Below are 21,715 nucleotides of genomic sequence, written 5' to 3' on the forward strand. Positions count from 1 at the left end.
CCCTCTGAGGTCACTAAGGTAGGAGGGGACCTGGATTTGCCCAGGTTGATAACCCTACTTCGGCCATTTTCCAGGGTTCTTTTGCTCGGGGGTCACGTGTAGGAAACATCTGTGGGAAGGATCCTAGAAACCTGGGTACAGCGCCCCCCTGTGGCCAGACGCAACAAGGTAACTGCTGGAACTGTGTATGCCTGTTTGTAACCCATGCTTTGACTGTAACTGTACTCTGACATATGTATATTCTGTAGATTCCCTATTGTATATATTGTAGTTTCTAGTGTGCTTTAGGCTGATTAAATTATATAATTAATCTTGGGCTGTTCTGTTATCTCGATCTTGAATCCCACGTCTGTGTGTTCGGCTAATAGTTACCGTAAATCGGTTGGTGGCAGCGAATTGTGCCAAGGATTATTGTGGGGAGGCCAGTGAGATTCGGGGAGATTTTATATATTCCGCCCGCGGAGGTCGGGGGAATATATACCTTACTCTCACCGGGGACCCTTCAATAATCGGCATAAGTAGTATAGCGGCCTCCTTGCTTATGGTCGGGCAATTCCATAATTGGCCTGACTATAAGAGGGGCGCTAGAGAGCGCGTCACGTGCTCTGTCTGTCGGTCGGGAGGTATAAAGGAGGGGTGACCCCCACTTGTTACCCCCCGATTGTGACGTACTGGTAGCCAGCGCGGGGGATTTCTGAGTGACCCCCCCGGTGGTTTGTGACATATTGGTGGCATAGCGGTGGGATCGAGATAATAGTGTGTGTGAGTGTGAGACCCATACTCCCAGACACTAAAGACTGCCTGCAGCAGCTGTGGCTGCTGGGGTCTTCAGACTAGCTCAACACTAGAGTGTCAGAGTGCAGATACTGTAAGGTGTGTGGAGGCATCAGGTGTCAGTTCTGTGTCAGTGACCAAAAGTCTGCAAGAATGGCTGATGGCACCAGGAGCAGAGCTATGCAACTGGCCAATGCTAAGGCAGGAGCCGAAGAGAGGGAGGACGGTGCTGTGGACAGCAATGAGGAGGTTGCCCACGAGTCCTCCAGGAGCTCGACGCCAGAAAACCGTTCTGCCGAGGACATTGCGCAACCTGGCACTGCTGGACAAGATGAGGAGGAGCTCACCCAAGGTTCCTCAACGAGCCAGATGCCAGCCCTCCGCTCTGAAAGGGACAGTGAATCGCCTAGCTCTGCAGCGTGCCGCAGATAACCACGTGCCATTCCACCGAGCCTGGGAGGCTCGGATAGCCTTCTTCAAATGGCTATGGCCCTTCTCCAGGCTGGAGACCAGAAGGGCTACAAGGAACTCCTGGCAGAGCGCAGGGCAGAGCGGCAGGCAGCGCGTGACGCTGAGGCTGCGGAGCGGCACGCAGAGCGTGAGGCTGCGGAGCGAGAGCGGCAGGCAGCGCGTGAAGAGCGAGAGCGACAGGCAGACCGTGACTACCAGCTGCAGCTAGCTCAGCTCCGGCCCTCATCAGCCACATGTGACCTTCGAGACACCAAACTTCCAAAGGTCCGTGTTGAGGACTTCCCAGTGCTGGAGAAGGATGGAGACTTGGACTCTTTCTTGACTGCTTTTGAACGGACTTGCTTGCAGCACCATCTGGACAAGGACCAGTGGGCCAAATACCTGACCCCCCGTTTAAGGGGTAAGGCCCTGGATATCCTTGGGGACTTGCCTGCTGAGGCAGATCAGGGCTACGACACCATCAAGCGGGCCCTGATCCAACAGTACAACCTCACTCCAGAGTCCTACCGCAAGACGTTCCGGAGCCTACAGAAGGGACCAAAGGACTCCTGGGCTGACCACCGGCGGGCACTTGCCCGAGCTGCCGACCACTGGACCCAAGGCCTGCAGCTTTCCACCGGACCGGAGATCCTGGACTTGTTCATCACGGAGCAACTCTTGTGGAACTGCCCTGAGGATCTCCGCCAGTTCATCCGAGACCAGAAGCCAAAGGGGTCCACGGCTACAGCTGCCCTTGCCGATGACTACACCAACAACCGGGCCCCTGAGGCCAGGAGAGCGGCCACCAGCAGCACCTGGAGAGGGGGTAAGATGAATTCTGCGACTGCCCCACCTGCCCCTAGACTGCAGGGGGTGTCCCCCTCAACTCCCCTCTCCAGGCCCGTGGCGGAACCAAGACGGTGCCACCAGTGCAACCTACCTGGACACTTCAAGGCCATGTGCCCTCAGCGTCCCAAGGCCCCGGCTCCGTCCCCGTCCCAAGGGCCGCCCAAGGTGTATTGTGTGGGTGGGGGTGGTGGTAGGTCCCTGGACAGCTTCCAACCTGTCACCGTCGGCCGGTCTGTGACCATAGGACTGCGAGACAGCGCCTCGGAGGTGACTCTGGTGCGGCCTGAGATGGTGTCCCCCCAAGACTTGATCCCTGGAAAAACCCTCGCTGTCTCCGGGATTGGAGGCACTGACCCGGCGCTGCCTGTTGCTGACATTTATGTGGACTGGGGCGCAGGGCGGGGGGTGAGGGAGGTGGGGGTAACTGATCGGATCCCTGCAAACGTGCTACTTGGGACAGATTTGGGGCAGATAACCTCCCAGTTTGGGCCCCCCCCAAGGGCTGAACCTTCAGCCCGTACTGACATGACTCCTAACAATGTTAATGTGTTATCTATGAATGATGTAAGGGAGGAGGGAGTGAACTCTGATATTTCTGCTTGCATAGACACCATAGACACACACTCAGCTGCAGCTGTGACAGGGGAGGGGGTCAGAGAAAGGTGTGACAATGCCTCTACAAGTAACCAGCCTGTGAGCTGGGATCTGTTGCCCTCTGCAGGGATAAGCAGAGAGCAGGGTGCTGCAGGGGGAGGACCAGTGTGTGGGGTGGGGGCTACCACAGCAAATGTGGGGTCCCCAGAGATTTCACAGCGGGGTTCTGTTGCTGCAGGAGGGGAACAGGCAGGTGAGATTGGGGCCGGTCCAGGAGCGGAAGTGCTCCCAGGTAAGATCTCGGTGCATGGTTCCCCCACAACCGGGGTGTCAGGAAGCCAGGTAGGTCTGCCTGAACCGGCGACTTGGTGAGGAACGGAGGAGGAGCAGGCACGACCCACGGTCGCAGCGGCTGTGGCCGCTGTCACCCGCAGTGGGAGTGCTGGAAGCCAAGGGGCCTCCCGGAGGTCCGATAGCTCTTCCCCTTCTGACCAAGTGGCAGCCGAGTCAGGTGGAGGCCAGGACACAGGTCCCGGGGTACTGACTGAAGATGTGACAGTCTCGTCGATTCTGGCCACATCTAGTCAGGGGTTTCAGGCAGCGTTAGAAGCTGACGACAGCCTGAAAGCTCTTAAGGAGCAGGCGGCACAGCCTCCCTCGGACTCGGACCCGGAGCGAGTGGTCTGGGACCAAGGACGGCTGTACCGGGCCACGGTCCAGCAGGGTTCACCGGAGGCGTGGCCCAGGGACCGACAGTTGGTGGTACCCTATCCGTTCCGGACGGAGTTGTTGCGGATCGCACATGAGATTCCGATGGCCGGACACCTAGGGATCGCTAAGACCAAGGCCAGGTTAAACCAGCATTTCTACTGGCCAAAAATGGGGGCCGATGTGGCTGCCTACTGCCATTCGTGTGAAACCTGTCAGAGAGTGGGGAAGGCGGGGCCACGCCCCAAAGCCCCACTAGTATCTCCGCCAATCATCGATGAGCCTTTCAGGAGGGTGGCTGTGGATCTGGTCGGCCCGCTGGCCATCCCCAGCAGCTCCGGGAAACGCTTCCTACTGACGGTAGTGGACTATGCCACCCGGTACCCAGAAGCAGTGGCCTTGTCGTCCATTCGGGCTGACAAGGTGGCCACCGCATTGCTGGAGATTTTCTCCCGAGTGGGTTTTCCCCAGGAAATGCTCACTGACCGGGGGACCCAATTCATGTCCCAGCTGATGGAGGCCCTCTGTAAGCAAGTCCAGGTGCGACATCTGGTGGCCAGCCCGTACCATCCACAGACTAATGGCCTGTGCGAGCGGTTCAATGGCACCTTAAAGCAGATGCTTAAGATGTTGGTCGACTCCCATGGGCGTGACTGGGAGCGGTATCTCCCACACCTGTTATTTGCTTACCGGGAGGTTCCACAGGCCTCAACAGGATTCTCACCGTTTGAGCTCCTGTACGGGCGACGTGTGCGGGGCCCCCTGGCTCTGGTGAAAGAGGCTTGGGAAGGGGATTTGGCCACCCCTGGAGTGTCGGTTATCGAGTATGTCATGCGCTTCCGGGACAAAATGCAGGCCTTGACGCAACTGGTACACGACAATATGGCTCAAGCCCAGGCCGATCAGAAGCGTTGGTACGACCAGAACGCTTGTGAGAGGACCTACCAAGTGGGTCAAAAGGTGTGGGTACTGGTCCCCGTACCACAGGACAAGCTTCAGGCAGCCTGGGAAGGCCCATACCTCGTGTACCAGCAGCTCAACCCTGTAACGTACCTGGTCACCCTGGACCCTGCCCGTGGAAGGCGGAAGCCCTTCCATGTGAACATGATGAAGGCACATCATGAGCGGGAGGCATGTGCGCTCCCCGTGTGCAACCTGCCCGAGGAGGGAGAAGCGGAAACCCTCTTGGATATGCTAGCCCAGGTTAGGGCAGGCGGATCCATTGAGGATGTGGAGGTTGGCCACCAGCTCTTGGAAGACCAACGGTCCCAGCTGTGGGCCACCCTCCTCCCCTTCCGGGGGTTGTTTACCAACCAGCCCGGAAGGACTGACTTGGCTGTCCATCACGTGGACACTGGGGATCATCCCCCGATCCGGCGTTCAGCATATCGGGTCTCCCTGGAGGTGCAGCAACACATGCTTCAGGAGATTGACGAGATGCTGAAGCTGGGGGTGATCCAGGCATCCAACAGCGCTTGGGCCTCGCCTGTAGTCCTCGTCCCTAAGAAGGACCGAACCACTCGGTTCTGCGTGGACTACAGGGGGCTCAATGCGGTCACGGTCGCCGATGCGTACCCAATGCCACGCATCGATGACCTGCTCGATCAGTTGGCCGGGGCTCAGTACCTGACCATCATGGATCTGAGCCGGGGATATTGGCAGATCCCCCTGACTCGCAAGGCCAGGGAACGCTCTGCCTTTATTACCCCATTTGGACTGTACGAGTCCACGGTGATGCCATTCGGGATGAGGAATGCCCCTGCCACTTTCCAGCGGATGGTCAACACCCTGCTCAAGGGACTTGAAGGGTACGCGGCCGCGTACCTGGATGACATTGCCGTCTTCCGTCCCACCTGGGAGGACCACCTAGAGCATCTAGCACACGTGCTCAGGCGGATCCACCGGGCAGGTTTGACCATCAAGCCGGGAAAGTGTCAGCTGGCCATGAGCGAGGTCCAGTACCTCGGTCACCGGGTAGGTGGGAGAACACTGAAGCCCGAGCCTGAGAAAGTGGAAGCCATCGCATCCTGGCCCACCCCCAGGACCAAGAAGCAGGTGATGTCCTTCTTGGGGACCGCTGGGTACTATAGGAGGTTTGTTCCATGCTATAGTAGCCTGGCAAAGCCCTTGACGGACCTCACCAAGAAGAAGCTGCCCTCTGCAGTCGATTGGACAATGGACTGCGAGACAGCCTTCCGGGCCCTAAAGGACGCCCTGTCCAGCCCGCCCGTGCTACAGGCAGCCGACTTCACGCGGCCGTTTGTAGTACAGACCGACGCCAGTGACTTCGGCCTCGGTGCGGTGCTCAGCCAGGTGGACTCTGCGAGCCAAGAGCACCCAGTCTTGTACCTGAGCAGGAAGCTGTTACCAAGGGAAGTTGCCTATTCCACGATGGAGAAGGAGTGCCTGGCCATAGTGTGGGCCCTGCAGCGTCTGCAACCCTATCTATACGGGCGCCACTTCATCGTGGAGACGGACCACAATCCCCTCAGCTGGTTGCACACCGTCTCTGGGACGAATGGGCGATTGTTGCGATGGAGCCTTGCGCTCCAGCAATACAACTTCACCATTCGCCACAAAAGGGGCCGTGACCACGGTAACGCAGACGGGCTGTCCCGACAAGGAGAGGTCGCGGACGGGCGCACGGGGGAACACCGGAGTGTGCTGCCCCCTAGCGCCCTCAAAAGGGGGGAGGTGTGAGGCAAATCCCGGGATATGAAGATGAATTATGACTCCAGTCATAATCCCTCATCACTCCCTGGCAGTGCCCCCTCCCTTCTTGTTCTCAGTGTTCCACTTACACCTCCATGGCCATGTCCTGTGATATGGAAATTAGGTGGCTTGGGGACAATGGACACAGGATGACTCCCTGCCGTGACCCTGTAGTGGGGGCTGCTAGCTAGTTAGCAAGGCTATGGAAATAGCCAGACAGAACGACTCCAGTAAAAAATGGTTCATATCTCGCAAGCCATATTTCCGATAAATATGGCAACCATAAAAATGGTGTCTCCGCATGCGGACGATGCCGGCACACCCTTTTTATGGGAGCAGGACATTGGGAAATGCCCCAGGCGTGATATCAGCCAATGGGGAACTGGCAGACAGGTCATGAGTCCCCTCGTTCTGTAGCTAAATTCATAACTGTCACAATGAGAGCATTGGCGTCCGCCTACGACGCTCCCAGGCAAAGTTATGGCCCATATTCCATGTTGTGGATTGTCCATAACTCAAGCCAGGGGTGGAGCAGTGCTCCCTCTGAGGTCACTAAGGTAGGAGGGGACCTGGATTTGCCCAGGTTGATAACCCTACTTCGGCCATTTTCCAGGGTTCTTTTGCTCGGGGGTCACGTGTAGGAAACATCTGTGGGAAGGATCCTAGAAACCTGGGTACAGCGCCCCCCTGTGGCCAGACGCAACAAGGTAACTGCTGGAACTGTGTATGCCTGTTTGTAACCCATGCTTTGACTGTAACTGTACTCTGACATATGTATATTCTGTAGATTCCCTATTGTATATATTGTAGTTTCTAGTGTGCTTTAGGCTGATTAAATTATATAATTAATCTTGGGCTGTTCTGTTATCTCGATCTTGAATCCCACGTCTGTGTGTTCGGCTAATAGTTACCGTAAATCGGTTGGTGGCAGCGAATTGTGCCAAGGATTATTGTGGGGAGGCCAGTGAGATTCGGGGAGATTTTATATATTCCGCCCGCGGAGGTCGGGGGAATATATACCTTACTCTCACCGGGGACCCTTCAATAATCGGCATAAGTAGTATAGCGGCCTCCTTGCTTATGGTCGGGCAATTCCATAATTGGCCTGACTATAAGAGGGGCGCTAGAGAGCGCGTCACGTGCTCTGTCTGTCGGTCGGGAGGTATAAAGGAGGGGTGACCCCCACTTGTTACCCCCCGATTGTGACGTACTGGTAGCCAGCGCGGGGGATTTCTGAGTGACCCCCCCGGTGGTTTGTGACATGGGGTTTTCAATGTAAAGTGACAATGAACTGTGCCACTCACAACAAGCCATGTACTTCCTGCTTCTTTTCCCTGGTAAATTGTAATGAGAACAAAATGTAATAAATATATCCACCAAAATTTCAAGGGCACAGCCACCTATATTGTTGAACAACTAAAAAATAACATACTGTCACATAGGGAATGTATTATATTATCTAGTGCCCTGCATTTTAGTCCTTCTATTACAGATTTGTTAAAGCGTACCAATCACCAGGATTTTAATATATATCCTTACAGATGCTATACATACCTTTAGTTGTCAGCTAGGATATATAGGTTTTGAAAATGTTTCTTCCTGGTATGAGCTATGTTGGCTGAGGCCCCATCCCTTCTAGTCACATGGGTGTGACATCAGCACAGGTCCCTTTAGTCACAAAGTATAACGATTTTATAATAGAATTAGCATAAGTAACAGGGGTGGGAATCACTATGAAAACTCACCCCAGTTATCAGCTGATCGACAGCTGCTGTCACTAAACAAGCTGCTGATTTTACAAACTTTATTTATTTGCTTGTGTTTCAAAACGTATACATCCGAGCTGACAACTAAAGGTATGTAGAGAATCAGCCTGATAGTGCCAGTATAGCACTGACTTTAGGTTATATAGGAAAATCCTGGTGATTGGTGTGCTTTAATTCATGGACCCCTCTTCACTTACCTACAACAGCTGCCCGCTTCACTTTGGAAGTCTCAGCTATGCCCCTCTGCGCTCAGAACAGTGATCGCTTCTGATGTCAGTCACTATTATTCAATATGGAATAACAATTTTGGAGCATCTTTTCTTAGAACTCATCTACTTTGTATCTCTGTACCATATTTCATGAATAAATAGACAACTGGGTGTTACCACCCCCCCTCCCAAATGGGTGTGTCACTACATCTGATGCAGTGATTGGACAATGTCAGTCTACATAGAGAAATGCCCCTAATTGGTAGTAACAAGTTGCCAATGTAGTCATAGGGCCAATTTAACCCACGCTGCCTCGTTCACACGTTCTTCTCCTACCTTCTCCCAGAGTTCTTTGCACCACGCTGGCCGATGCTTGGCTGGCACCTCTAGAAGTATACGCCTTTATGTAGAAGATGTAGCTTGTAGATGGTTCCAGATCAGTCACTGTTTGCTGAAAGGTATCCTTGCTCACGGCTTCTTGGTACTCCATTTGGACAGGATCTGAGAATAAATCAGATATATCCCAATCACTCCATAGTAAATTGTCTGTGATTCTTCATTTGAATACGCATACACAACGACACAGGGGCCCAAGTGGAAAGGGGGCCACTACTACCTCCAAATCAGCAAGCAACTTCTCTCATAGACAGAATCATTGGACTGAAGAGGACCCCTATACTGTCCGTGCACAGGGGCCCTTTTCTATCTGCATAGCCATTACTCATCTATCTGGTGGATAGGTCATAAATGTAGTTTATGGTCCAACTGCTTTAATCTCACTTCTCTCTATTAGTGGAGCTCTACCTTCCTAGCCCTTTCCCAGCAGTACATAGTTGATGCCTTTCATTTTACAAGTTCAGCTCTGGAGACTGGGAACCTAATGCAGTCAATCCACAATTAAAAACCTGTAATGCAGCTAAGTATCCAGTATTTATTGCTGCAGGTACTTATACCAGAACCATTGCACACATTAAGGGAGATTTACTAAGCAACATGTACCAGAATTCTGGGCATCTTTCATGAAACGGCTGTCTTATATGCTTATACTACAAGTATTGGGTCTTTTATATGTGCGCACGTTGCGTAAATACATGCAGTTATGCTGTGCTTTGTAGCGCAGCGTAACTGCATGCGTCCTGCGTCCCCTGCATAATCTATGGAGATTGTGCCGAGGCCGTGCGTACGTGGCGTTTTAGAGCGCAGAGCTTCGGCTGCTGCCAGAAGCGCGCGTTCTAAAGAAGTGACATGTCACTTCTTCCGTGCGCTTTGCCGGCAGCCCCTGCACTGTCTATGGGAGGAGCTGCAGGCAGAGCGCATGGAATCGGCTTTTTTTTTTTCACTACGGACATTTTATGCAGCGATTTGAAGCGCACATGTGCTCTTCAGATCGCTGCAGAAAATTCTGCAGTGACTGCACGCAACGTGCGCACATTTTGCACATTGATTGACTAACAGAAAAAACAAGAAGATTGCCTTGAGATATGATTAAGGATGCATTTACATTACGCGAAATGTAACATAAAAAGAACAGCAAGCGGCAACATGTTTGGTGATCATTTACTATCATGTTTTTACAGGCAGATGAAAACTGAATGGTTAGTAATAGATCCTTCCGTGCCCATAGGCTGCCATTGTTCTCAGCAGCACAGGTCCTGTTTACACAGAACAATGTGCTGCTGAGAATTATCTTTTTTTGGCAAACCAATCATTGGCCAGGTAATCAGAACCCTGTTTCGGCTGCATGAGTATTGTGAAACAAGAATTCCCAAGAATGTTTGTTCACAATAATCGTGCAGTGTAAATACATCTTAAGAAACAGTAATGTCACGCAGGGCCGCCATCAGGGCATTACTACTGAGACTGGTGTAGGGGGCCCGGTGAAGAGGGGGGGCCCGGCTGAGCCAGGGACAATTACTTAGTTTACTAAGCCCCGGGCCAACCGGGCCCCCACGCCATTTCACCGGGCCCTCCCTAGTCACAGCCGCAGCAGAGGACCCGGCAGTGTTGCTTTTGCCACTATACACATGGCTAATTTGCATTGCATGCAAATTAGCCACGTGTGCTCGAGATACCGGGTATGCCACTGCATACCCGGTATCTAGGGGGGGCTGGCGATGCATCTACCCCGGGCGCAACAGTGAGGGGGGCTGTCGGGCTGCCTGATGCAGCAGTGTAAAGTCTGCCTGGGGGCTGCGTTTGCCGCTCTGTAGTGGGAGCCGGTTATTCTCTAAGCGCGGCTGTCACGCTGACAGCCGCACTCATAGGATCTGCAGCACGCGGCTCCCACTGCTCAATTGTCCTTGTATCTGTCAGATGCGAGGACAATTGAAACTGTGAACGCTGATGCTGACTTCTGGGTCAGAGCGACGGCTGTCATGTGATCAGGTCAGCTGATCACACTGCTGACCCGGAAGTCAGGGCCGGAGCGCGGAGGCGGCAGAGGACACTGATAAGTGCTCTAGTGGAGCTGAAGACACAGAAGAGGAACGGTATGGGGTGAGAGGGGGTATCTATGGAAACAGTTCCCTCCCCCACCCTCTCTCCCCCATACTATCTGTGGACAAAGTATGGTCGGAAGAGAGGATGGGGAGGGAGAAATTTCTTTTGACACAATATGGGGAGAGAGGGGATGAGGGGTGATGCATGGGGAGAGAGAGGATGAAGGGTGATCCGTGGGAGGAGAGCATGAGGGGTGATGCATGGGAGGAGAGCATGAGGGGTGATGCGTGGGGGAGAGAGGATGAGGGGTGATTTGTGGGGGGAGAGAGGATGAGGGGTAATGCGTGGGGGGAGAGAGGATGAGGGGTAATGCGTGTGAGGAGAGAGGATGAGGGGTGATGCGTGTGAGGAGAGAGGATGAGGGGTGATGTGTGGGAGGAGAGAGGATGAGAGGTAAACTATGGGGAGAGAGGATGAGGGGTTATGTATGGGGAGAGAGAGGATGAGGGGTGATGTATGGGGAGAGAGAGGATGAGGGCTGATGTATGGGGAGAGAGAGGATGTGGAGCGAATTGGAAATAAATTTTGAGGACACAGAATAAAGAGTGACATGGTATGAGGAGCCAGTGGGCAGGATGGGGAGTGATGGGAAAAGTATATGGACACACAGGAGGTAGTGAGGAGACAGTAAGGGATGACAAGAATGTGAGGGGGCACAGAATAGAGACTGGGTACTGGAGGAGGGCAGCATGGAGAGGGGGTAGAATGGGAGGACAGTGTGAGCACATAGCAAGGAGGGGGAGTGTGATGAGGGCACAGTAAAAAGACTGGGCAGTATAAGGGCACACAGTGTAAAGGACAGTGTGAAGAATATGCTTAGTATGGAAAGAGAGGGATCGTGGAGGGCATGTACCATAAGAGGGACAGTGTGGGGTCATATCTTGTGAAGAGAACACCGTGAGGGGCCGTTATTTATTCTGGGGCACAGCGTAGGGCAGATTTTTTTTAAATAGGAGTATTATAATCATTTTGCTATTTTTAGGGGCATCGTGTCGGGATGTGCTGCAGAAGACCGGAGAAGATGGAAATCTGCAGAGACGAGATGTGAATGTGAAAAGTCATCATGGCGTCAGGACAAGATAAAGAATAGAAAGAAATGACTCAGAAACAACGTCATCTATAAGGTACCTGAATGTAAATGTTTATTTGTGATACTGACTGTGTGTCATCATTAGGCCTGGGTCCCACTTGTGATTGCTTCTTATTTGAGCGTAATAGGACCCCCACTGATCAGCTGCTCTTGGTGAGGAGGGTTTGTAAAATGTTTGATTTTTTTAATTTTCTTTTTGCGGCAAATATGCCAGGAGGGGCTCCAAAAGGGGATAAAAACCAGGATAAGTACATATACCAGAATGTGCCAAGGAGGGTGATATATATATACCTGGAGGTCCCCAGGATGGGCCATATATTCCAGGATGGGGACATATATAACAGGAGCATCCCAGGGAGAGGACATATATACCAGGAGGAGAACATATGTGCTAGGAAGGGGACAAAAACCAGAATAGGCCCAGGAGGCGGATATATATACCGGAAGGGGGACATACAAATCAGGAAGGGCCTAGAATGGGGACGTACTGGTGCATCTCAGTAAATTAGAATATCATCTGTAAGCCATAATCATTAACAGAAATAAGTGTAGGGCGTGTATTATGGAGTGGGGCGGTGTAGAAGGTGTGTTATGGAGAGGGGCGGTGTACAGTGTGTATTATGGAGAGAGGTGGTGTAGAGGGTGTGTTATGGAGAGGGGCAGTGTAGAGGGTGTATTACAGAAAGAGGTAAAGAGGTGGTGTAGAGTTTATTATAGAGAGGGGTGGTATAGAAGGTGTATTATGGAGAGGGGCGGTGTAGAGCGTGTATTATGGAGAGGGGAGGTGTAGAGGCTGTATTACGGAAAGAGGTTGTGTAGGTGGTGTATTATGGTGTTATGGAGAGGGGCAATGTAGAAGGTGCATTATGGAGCAGGGAGGTGTAGAGGGTGTATTACGGAGAGAGGCAGTGTAGAGCATGTATTATGGAGCAGGGAAGTATAGAGCGTGTATTATGGAGCAGGGAAGTATTATTATTATTATTATTTATTTTTATAGCGCCATTTATTCCATGGCACTTTACAGTGAAAGAGGGTATACGTACAACAATCATTAACAGTACATAACAGACTGGTATAGGAGGAGAGAGGACCCTGCCCGCGAGGGCTCACAGTCTATAGGGAATGGGTGATGGTACAATAGGTAAGGACAGAGCTGGTTGCGCAGTGGTGTACTGGACTGAGGGTTATTATAGGTTGTAGACTTATTGGAAGAGGTGGGTCTTGAGTTTCCTCTTGAAGCTTTCCATGGTAAGGGAGAGTCTGATATGCTGTGGTAGTATAGAGCGTGTGTGTCGCCCTGGGCAAGCCAGGGGACACGGGTCACACCACCACCACACCCCACACTCCAGGTAGGCACATCTATGCTAACCAGAAATCCTTGTTGCCTTCCTCCAGGAGTCTGATGATGCACACCAGGGGGTGGGCCAGGCGGTTGGCTCCGCCCACCAAGGAGCTCACAACTCTGGAGGCGGGAGAAACCAGGCAGTTGAGGCCAGGAGGAGGAAGTGGAAGGAGTAACAGTGGAGGAGTAGCCCGGGCAGGGCAAGAGTGAAGTTGAGTTAAGTGGAGGAGTTAAGAAAGTGAAAGTGAAAATAGTAAAGGAGGAAAGCAAGTGAAGTGACAGAAGAGAAAGAAGCCTGAAGGGTCCAGCTTTGTGGAGGGCCAGATCAGCAAGGTCAGCGACAGCGGTGACTGTCTGGAGGGGACCGTTTGGAAGTTCCTGGAAGGACCCCGTTGGCTGTGTGCCCGGTGGTCTGGAGCAGTGTTCCGAAGGACAGTCAGTACCAGGGCAGGGGCCTCTCGGACCCCGGCAAGGCTAGGAGTCGCCAGATTTGCCAAATCCGTCAGTGACGGGGACGCAGATCCCCCAACAACCAAGTCCCGATTGAAGGCAACAGCCCAACCTGAACCGGGGAGACACCGCCACCGCCAGGGCACCAGTTTCCCCAGGGCCAGCGCCTGCGGGCAAAGTGTAGAGCTCCTCCGGCCCAGATTGCAGTCGGGGAGCGGGTAACCGGAGGGAATCCACCGCTACCACAAGTCAACCATAGGTGCAAGGAAGAGGGACATCACCGTCACCTACTGGGAGTGCAGGTGCAGCCGTCTGTGGGACCGTCCTACCAGCCGTTTGGTTTACCGTACAAACTGTGTCCACGTCTCAGGCTGAGTGAGTACCACAGTGCCGCAAGGCACAGCGCTGCCCCCGCGTCCCTGCGCCCACCGGACCCTACACTTTACATCTCATCACTGGGCCCCGGGATCACCAACCCCTACCCACGGAGGGGCAACACAACACCTGGCTGCTCTGCATCACCATCCCCGGGACCCCCATACTGAGCAGCGGTGGTGCAATCACCACCACCGTGGGTGGCGTCACGAACTATAACAATCCCCACACCCAACAAACACCCCCTTTCACTCACGGGCGAGGAGTGTCGCTCGAGAAACCCCGGGATCCGGCCCACAGCTCGAGCCACCAGGAGCAGCTGCCGGACCCGAGCAGAAGGGGTGAGCGCGGTGTGCTGACACCCTCCTCCCCGCCCGCGACAACTTGGCGTCACGAACAGGATCTTACCGCTCTGCCGTCTGGTAGAGGTGCGCCTTGTTACCGCCGGAGGTATCCGGCAGAAAAAATTTCAGAAGCCGCCATCTTTGGCGCGAAAAGTTCCCGCTCGAGCGTCTTCTCGAGCAGTAGAGGCGCGAAGGCCAAAACCCCGCCCCGAGAGAGGAGGGGCCGGAAAGAGCTAAGGGGGACGCGATGGCGGCTGGACACATGTAGCTGCGGCTATAAAAGCAGGGACGCCAGGACCTTGCAAGAATACCGTTCCTGGAAGCAAACAGAAAAGCCACCATGTGGATGCCGTCCCGCGACACCGTACCCCCCGCGCCTGGAACCGCGGCGTGGGTGGAGATCCGGACCGCGCAGCTCTACCAACGGCTGCAGGTGAAGATGCAGCTCCTCATGGAGGAGTGGGAGGCCGACATGGCGGACGTTGTAGCCACCGTGCGGAGACGCGAGGAGGAGGCGGAGTAAGGGAGGGTGAGTGACCCACGTCCCGATGCCCTTGAAGGGCCAGTCATCGCGGCTGTGGGGCCCGGTCCAAGCCCTCTCCCCCCGTTGCCTCCCTCGCCACCCGTCCCGGAGGCCGTGACCCCGCCACTAGGCCTGCTACCACCGCAACCGGTAGCAGTACCCAGCGTCCCCGCCCAGGCGGGCCGACCTGTAACCGGAGCCCGCGGCACACCGGAGGTGTTACCGTGGAAGACGCCGAAAGTAGAACCGGAGGCATCCCTTGAAAAACTCCCCGAGCCGGAGCCGATGACCCGTTCCGAGTCCAAGGCCCAGCAGCGGAAAGCCCCTATGCCCATCCCCCACACCTCGGCTGAGGTGGCGCCGGGTTGTTGCTGCAAGGCAGCGCCCAAGGCCATGACACCGCTGGATACGCCGCCCACCTTCCTGACAGTGGGTAACGTTTTGGATGTCCCGCGGGGCCCGACCCGTGCGCCGGCGCTAGCAGCAGCGCCGTACTGGGATAGGGAGCCGGTACCGCTGGGCCTGGAGATCGAGGAGAGGGAGCGGAAGAAGGCTGAACTGGTAGCCAGAGCGATCCGAGAGAAGGAGCACCTCCGGCGGGCAACCTCCCGTGCCCGAGGACCGTTGTACGTGGGGCAGGTGAGGCGGTTTGATGTCCGCCGGGGCTACGGGTTCATCTACGAGCCGGGCCTGGAGGCCGAAGTTTTTGTAGCCCGGCGGGATGTGAATGCCCACCTGCCCGAGGAGCATCCTGGCCGTAATCTGATGCCGGGTGATATCGTCCAGTACACTCGGTTCTTTGGGGAGCGAGGGTGGTTTGCGCTGGATGCTAGATTGAAGGGCAGCCCAGAGGCCCTCGCAAGCGCTGCGCCCCCTCCCTTGGAAGGAGCACTGGAGCCTGGAGGACCGGAGTAGGGCAGCGGATGCCCGCCGCAGCAGTCCCCGTTGGGACCACCAGTGAGTTTAAGTTTGTTGTTTGTTTGAAAAGTTGAAAATGATAAGAAAAATGATACCGAAGTTTCACCTGATTTGCTTGTGATTGAACCGGCAGGAGCCGGCACCGTTGTCCCCGTGGGGACCGTTTAAAGTTTATTTGGCATGGGAACTATCCATGGACAAGCCCGTGAACTTGCAGGGCACCACAAACATTAAGTGGCTTGTAAATATGTTGGTTACCGTTACCGTTTTCCGCCATACCGTCTCCGGAGTGGCAGGTTGGAGGGAGGGCCCTGAGCAGAGCAGGCCAGGGCCCAGCCACCAAAGGAACCGGTGGCCACCCTCTGGAGGGGAAGGACAGATCCCGCTCGGGTAACTTGTGCTGGACTGTGGGTCAAGGGGTGCTGCCTGGGTTTTAGGGGCAGCATCAGGGCCAGGTTGCTTGGGTGGGAGAGAGCGGAAACCGTGACCGTAAACCGTTGCAACGTTTAAGTAAATGTGCCTCCCGTCTTGGGAAGAGTTTTGATTAAAAATGTTATTTATGTTTTCTTAACCCTGTTACCCCCTTTTACAGAAAAAAATAAAACCGGTGTAGGACGGCAGCCCGCGGACGGTCTGCATTTTGCTAAGGGGGAATGTGTCGCCCTGGGCAAGCCAGGGGACACGGGTCACACCACCACCACACCCCACACTCCAGGTAGGCACATCTATGCTAACCAGAAATCCTTGTTGCCTTCCTCCAGGAGTCTGATGATGCACACCAGGGGGTGGGCCAGGCGGTTGGCTCCGCCCACCAAGGAGCTCACAACTCTGGAGGCGGGAGAAACCAGGCAGTTGAGGCCAGGAGGAGGAAGTGGAAGGAGTAACAGTGGAGGAGTAGCCCGGGCAGGGCAAGAGTGAAGTTGAGTTAAGTGGAGGAGTTAAGAAAGTGAAAGTGAAAATAGTAAAGGAGGAAAGCAAGTGAAGTGACAGAAGAGAAAGAAGCCTGAAGGGTCCAGCTTTGTGGAGGGCCAGATCAGCAAGGTCAGCGACGGCGGTGACTGTCTGGAGGGGACCGTTTGGAAGTTCCTGGAAGGACCCCGTTGGCTGTGTGCCCGGTGGTCTGGAGCAGTGTTCCGAAGGACAGTCAGCACCAGGGCAGGGGCCTCTCGGACCCCGGCAAGGCTAGGAGTCGCCAGATTTGCCAAATCCGTCAGTGACGGGGACGCAGATCCCCCAACAACCAAGTCCCGATTGAAGGCAACAGCCCAACCTGAACCGGGGAGACACCGCCACCGCCAGGGCACCAGTTTCCCCAGGGCCAGCGCCTGCGGGCAAAGTGTAGAGCTCCTCCGGCCCAGATTGCAGTCGGGGAGCGGGTAACCGGAGGGAATCTACCGCTACCACAAGTCAACCATAGGTGCAAGGAAGAGGGACATCACCGTCACCTACTGGGAGTGCAGGTGCAGCCGTCTGTGGGACCGTCCTACCAGCCGTTTGGTTTACCGTACAAACTGTGTCCACGTCTCAGGCTGAGTGAGTACCACAGTGCCGCAAGGCACAGCGCTGCCCCCGCGTCCCTGCGCCCACCGGACCCTACACTTTACATCTCATCACTGGGCCCCGGGATCACCAACCCCTACCCACGGAGGGGCAACACAACACCTGGCTGCTCCGCATCACCATCCCCGGGACCCCCATACTGAGCAGCGGTGGTGCAATCACCACCACCGTGGGTGGCGTCACGAACTATAACAATCCCCACACCCAACAAACACCCCCTTTCACTCACGGGCGAGGAGTGTCGCTCGAGAAACCCCGGGATCCGGCCCACAGCTCGAGCCACCAGGAGCAGCTGCCGGACCCGAGCAGAAGGGGTGAGCGCGGTGTGCTGACACCCTCCTCCCCGCCCGCGACACGTGTATTATGGAAAGAGGTGGTGTAGAGCGTGTATTATGGAGCAGAGAGGTATAGAGCGTGTGTTATGGAGCAGGGAGGTATAGAGCGTGTATTATGGAGCAGGGAGGTATAGCGCGTGCATTATGGAAAGAGGCAGTGTAGGTGACGTACTATGGTGTTATGGAGAGGAGCAATGTAGAAGGTGCATTATGGAGAGGGGCAGGCGATGTAGAGGGTGTATTATTACTTTTCTGAGGGAAATACTTCATTTTCTGGAACAACTTCAAGGGTGCTAAGACTTTTGGCCATGACTGTGTATATGTATATATATATATATATATATATATATATAAAACAACCGGCAACTACAAGCTCATGCCAGAAATCATTTTCATATCCCCTCAACTACCGGGGACCCACCCTGGAGAGCCCCAAAAATTGACAGGAAAACTGCTAGAATTACAAAACCATTAGGAGGCTGCTGTCTACACGATGAATAACCCCTGCTCCAATTATTTTTACACCAACTCCAAGAAACACCTTCCCACCGCCTGCCGAGATAACTCAAACCACCTCCTTATATTTGGGTGGGACCTTTTCACAATGGTGCCTATTTGCCTAACTAATACGCCACCAACCCCTCCCATTATTTATAGCCCCGTTCTATTCCCAAGTCCTGCCTACCTTCTCCTCCCCTTGAACTTTTTACTCCAATTTCTCTCAACTCAGTCAAACTATTTTTTTAACCCCTGTCTTGCCTTTCATAGCGGAGTCATGGGGTCACTGCACCCAGAACTCTGCTGGGGCAACGTTTTTGATGTCTCGTGAAAATTAGCACATTTGTTTATATGGTACACAATACAATTCCTCCAAATGTCAGATGTCTTGATTAGCCAAAAGTGCTTCAGAAAATGCACTTTTTGTTCTGCCCATCAAGAAGAAACTAGGTCATTCCATTGGTAATATACAATATAATTATTCCCCGTGAAATTAAGTTTATGTTTACTGTATACAGAGGCATATTGATGACAGGTGGGTTCATAGGGTGTATAGTAAGTGTCCTGAAGAGAGGAGGCACAGTGTATTGCTCATAATAAAATGAGACAAGTAGAAAAAACCCCAAAAAGAAATGAAAATAGAAACGTAAAAGGTAAAAGAATTCATTCTAAAACACCAATAATAACAAAGTCTGATGGTGCTTCTATAGAACACAACAATACAGCTGAGTCCTACATCACATTACAGCTGCAATACAGTTTTAGAATTTGGGTTTGTCAGAAAAAAATGTGATCAGTAACTTAATGGAATGTATTTAATGCAAATTGCCCTAATTGTTTTGGCGATTACTTCAATTAAATGTAAATCAGAGGCATAAATATGTATTAGAGAGCAGCATGAAGGCGCTAGAGTCTGGTCTGGCTGCAGTGACAGGCTGCTGACTACTTACTGGACTTTGTAAGCCATCTAATTGCAGATTTTATGCACTAAATCCTTAAATCTGGAAATATACTTGATGATAATAGGTTATGCCTAGACTATGTCTACACACACTTTATTTGCTTTGTTTTTTGGTCTGAAAATGCTTGAGAAAATGCTGGCGAATTCAACATTGCTGTTATGGCCCAATCCTAGATCCTAATACTCTCATAGGGATGACTCTACAAACAAAGGGATACGTAAAACCAGAACCCCACAGGTCCCTAAACAGGTTAGTGCCTGCCCTAGACCTGTTTCTGATTTCTCCCTGCCTGACAATGGAGATTGGCACCCTAAAATTACATATTGGTGCCCCACTTGTCAACGGCTAACCCTGAGTGGCCTTCGCCACTTTATATCCAAGGACGTAACTGTATGTCCTTGGTCACCTATCTTCCGTTACTGCGGGCTCCAGTGGCGAGTCCGTTGTAATCCCCGCACATGTCTGCTGATCTGATCATCAGACATGTGGGGCTAACAGGCGAAGGTGAATCGGAGATCCACCCGCACCTGTTAACCTTTTATATCGCGCTGTCAAATACTGATAGCGCGATTTAAATGGCTGTGGAGGGGATGCGGCTGTTCCTCGCCATCATCAGCGGCTCTGTGATGCGATTGTAGGAGGACAGCGAATAGCACCCTCTTCTACAAAGGAGGTGTAAATATGTATGGTATATATAACAGTACAGATAAGATGTAGCAGAGCTGAATGGGCGCGTCGTTTGGCTCCCCCTGGCGGTCACCTCTGGTGTAGTCTTTTATATTGTAAATACTGTGAATAATATGTACTGATCCCTCGTGCTGTGTTCGGTAGAGGGTATAGTACAGGGCCAGATATAGATGTAAGATTAGGTATAGTATTAAGCCCCTGTCACACACAGCGAGATCGCTAGCGAGATAGCTGAAACGTCACAGGTTTTGTGACGTATCAGAGACCTCGCTAGCGATATCGCTGTGTATGAAAAGCAGCAGCGAGTGGGCCCCTAGTGCGAGGTCGCTGATCGTGACAAAACAATCAGGACCATTTTTTGCTCGTTGGGCTCCTGCTCTGCAGCACGCATCGGCGTGTTTGGCGGCGGGAGAACAACAAGTGCCCAGCGTCGGACTGACTACTGGAGGAATCTCCATTAATGCCAGGCCTGGATTCAGTTACCTGTATTGCACTCCGGAGCTCTCACCTGAGTTCTAGAGTGCAGCCTAGACTGCACCGCGAGCGCCGAGTGATAAACTCCCTGGCGATTGCGGTTCAGTTTAAGACAGCTGAAGACATGCCAGGCTGATCTCCGGTGCTCTCACCTGAACTCCGGATTACAGCCCGGCCTTTCCGCAGCTGTTATGAACTGAACTGCAATTGTCGGGAGATCAATCACTCGGTGCTTGCGGTGCAGTCCTGCAAACTCTGAGATCAGACCAGGCTACAGCTGAGAGCTCCGGAGTGCAAAGCAGGTAACTAAATCCAGGCCTGGCATTACAGGAGATTCCTCCGGTAGCCAACAGGGAGCCGTCGTTACATGGGTCACTGGTGGCTGGTGGCTGATCTCTGATCGCTGTAGAGATCTGCCTGATTGACAGCTCACCAGCGACCATGTAGTGACATTCCAGCGATCCCTGCCAGGTCAGATCGCTGGTCGAATCGCTGGGGCGTCGCTACGTGTAATGGGACCCTTAGTAATAAGATAAGATAAGATAGGACGGAGTAGTGGGAACTTGGAAAACAAGCAGAGCAGGTGGTGGAGGATGGGAGCAGTTAGCCATAACAGTTAAGGTGGTGTCACACACAGCGACGACGACAACGACGTCGCTGCTACGTCACCATTTTCTGTGACGTTGCAGCGACGTCCCGTCGCTGTCGCTGTGTGTGACATCCAGCAACGAGCTGGCCCCTGCTGTGAGGTCGTTGCTCGTTGCTGAATGTCCTGCTTCATTTTTTCGTCGTCGCTCTCCCGCTGTGAAGCACACATCGCTGTGTGTGACAGCGAGAGAACGACGAAATGAAGCGAGCAGGGAGCAGGAGCCGGCATCTGGCAGCTGCGGAAAGCTGTAACCACTGTAAACATCGGGTAACCAAGGGAAGACCTTTCCCTGGTTACCCGATATTTACCTTCGTTACCAGCCTCCGCCGCTCTTGCTGCTAGTGCCGGCTCCTGCTCTGTGCACATGTAGCTGCAGTACACATCTGGTTAATTAACCCGATGTGTACTGTAGCTAGGAGAGCAAGGAGCCAGCGCTAAGCAGTGTGCGCGGCTCCCTGCTCTCTGCACTGTGACATGTAGCTGCAGTACACATCGGGTTAATTAACCCGATGTGTACTGTAGCTAGGAGAGCAAGGAGCCAGTGCTAAGCAGTGTGCGCGGCTCCCTGCTCTCTGCACATGTAGCGACGTTATGATCGCTGCTGCGTCGCTGTGTTTGACAGCTAAGCAGCGATCATAACAGCGACTTACAAGGTCGCTGTTACGTCACAGAAAATAGTGACGTAACAGCGATGTCGTTGTCGTTGTTGTTATGTGTGACACCAGCTTTAGTGGCAGTAGGGTTTAGTAGGAAAACAGAAAGTACAGGAAGAGGGTTGCCAAGGAGACAGAGATTAGGTGGGAGGAGTAAGCAGAGGGTTACAGCATGTGTGCAGAAAGAATCTAGTTAGTCAAGCAGCAGGAACTATGTTAGGCAGGACTCCTGCTAGAGTCTGCCTGAGCTGGAGGGAATCCCTTCATAGGTGTCAAGATCTCACCCGGCTGATG

General features: G+C 53.3%; 1 protein-coding gene across 1 annotated transcript in view; it reads right to left on the bottom strand.

The window, feature by feature from the left end:
- The window catches only part of IGDCC3 (immunoglobulin superfamily DCC subclass member 3), a 248,679-nt gene that overhangs the window by 27,801 nt on the left and 199,163 nt on the right, over positions 1–21,715 (bottom strand). The window contains exon 9 of the mRNA XM_075342856.1: positions 8,399–8,563. Coding sequence (XP_075198971.1) covers positions 8,399–8,563 — 165 coding nt within the window. The remainder of the gene's footprint in view (positions 1–8,398; positions 8,564–21,715) is intronic.

The sequence above is a fragment of the Anomaloglossus baeobatrachus genome, chromosome 4, assembly GCF_048569485.1.
Source record: "Anomaloglossus baeobatrachus isolate aAnoBae1 chromosome 4, aAnoBae1.hap1, whole genome shotgun sequence".
Classification (NCBI taxonomy): Eukaryota; Metazoa; Chordata; class Amphibia; order Anura; family Aromobatidae; genus Anomaloglossus; species Anomaloglossus baeobatrachus.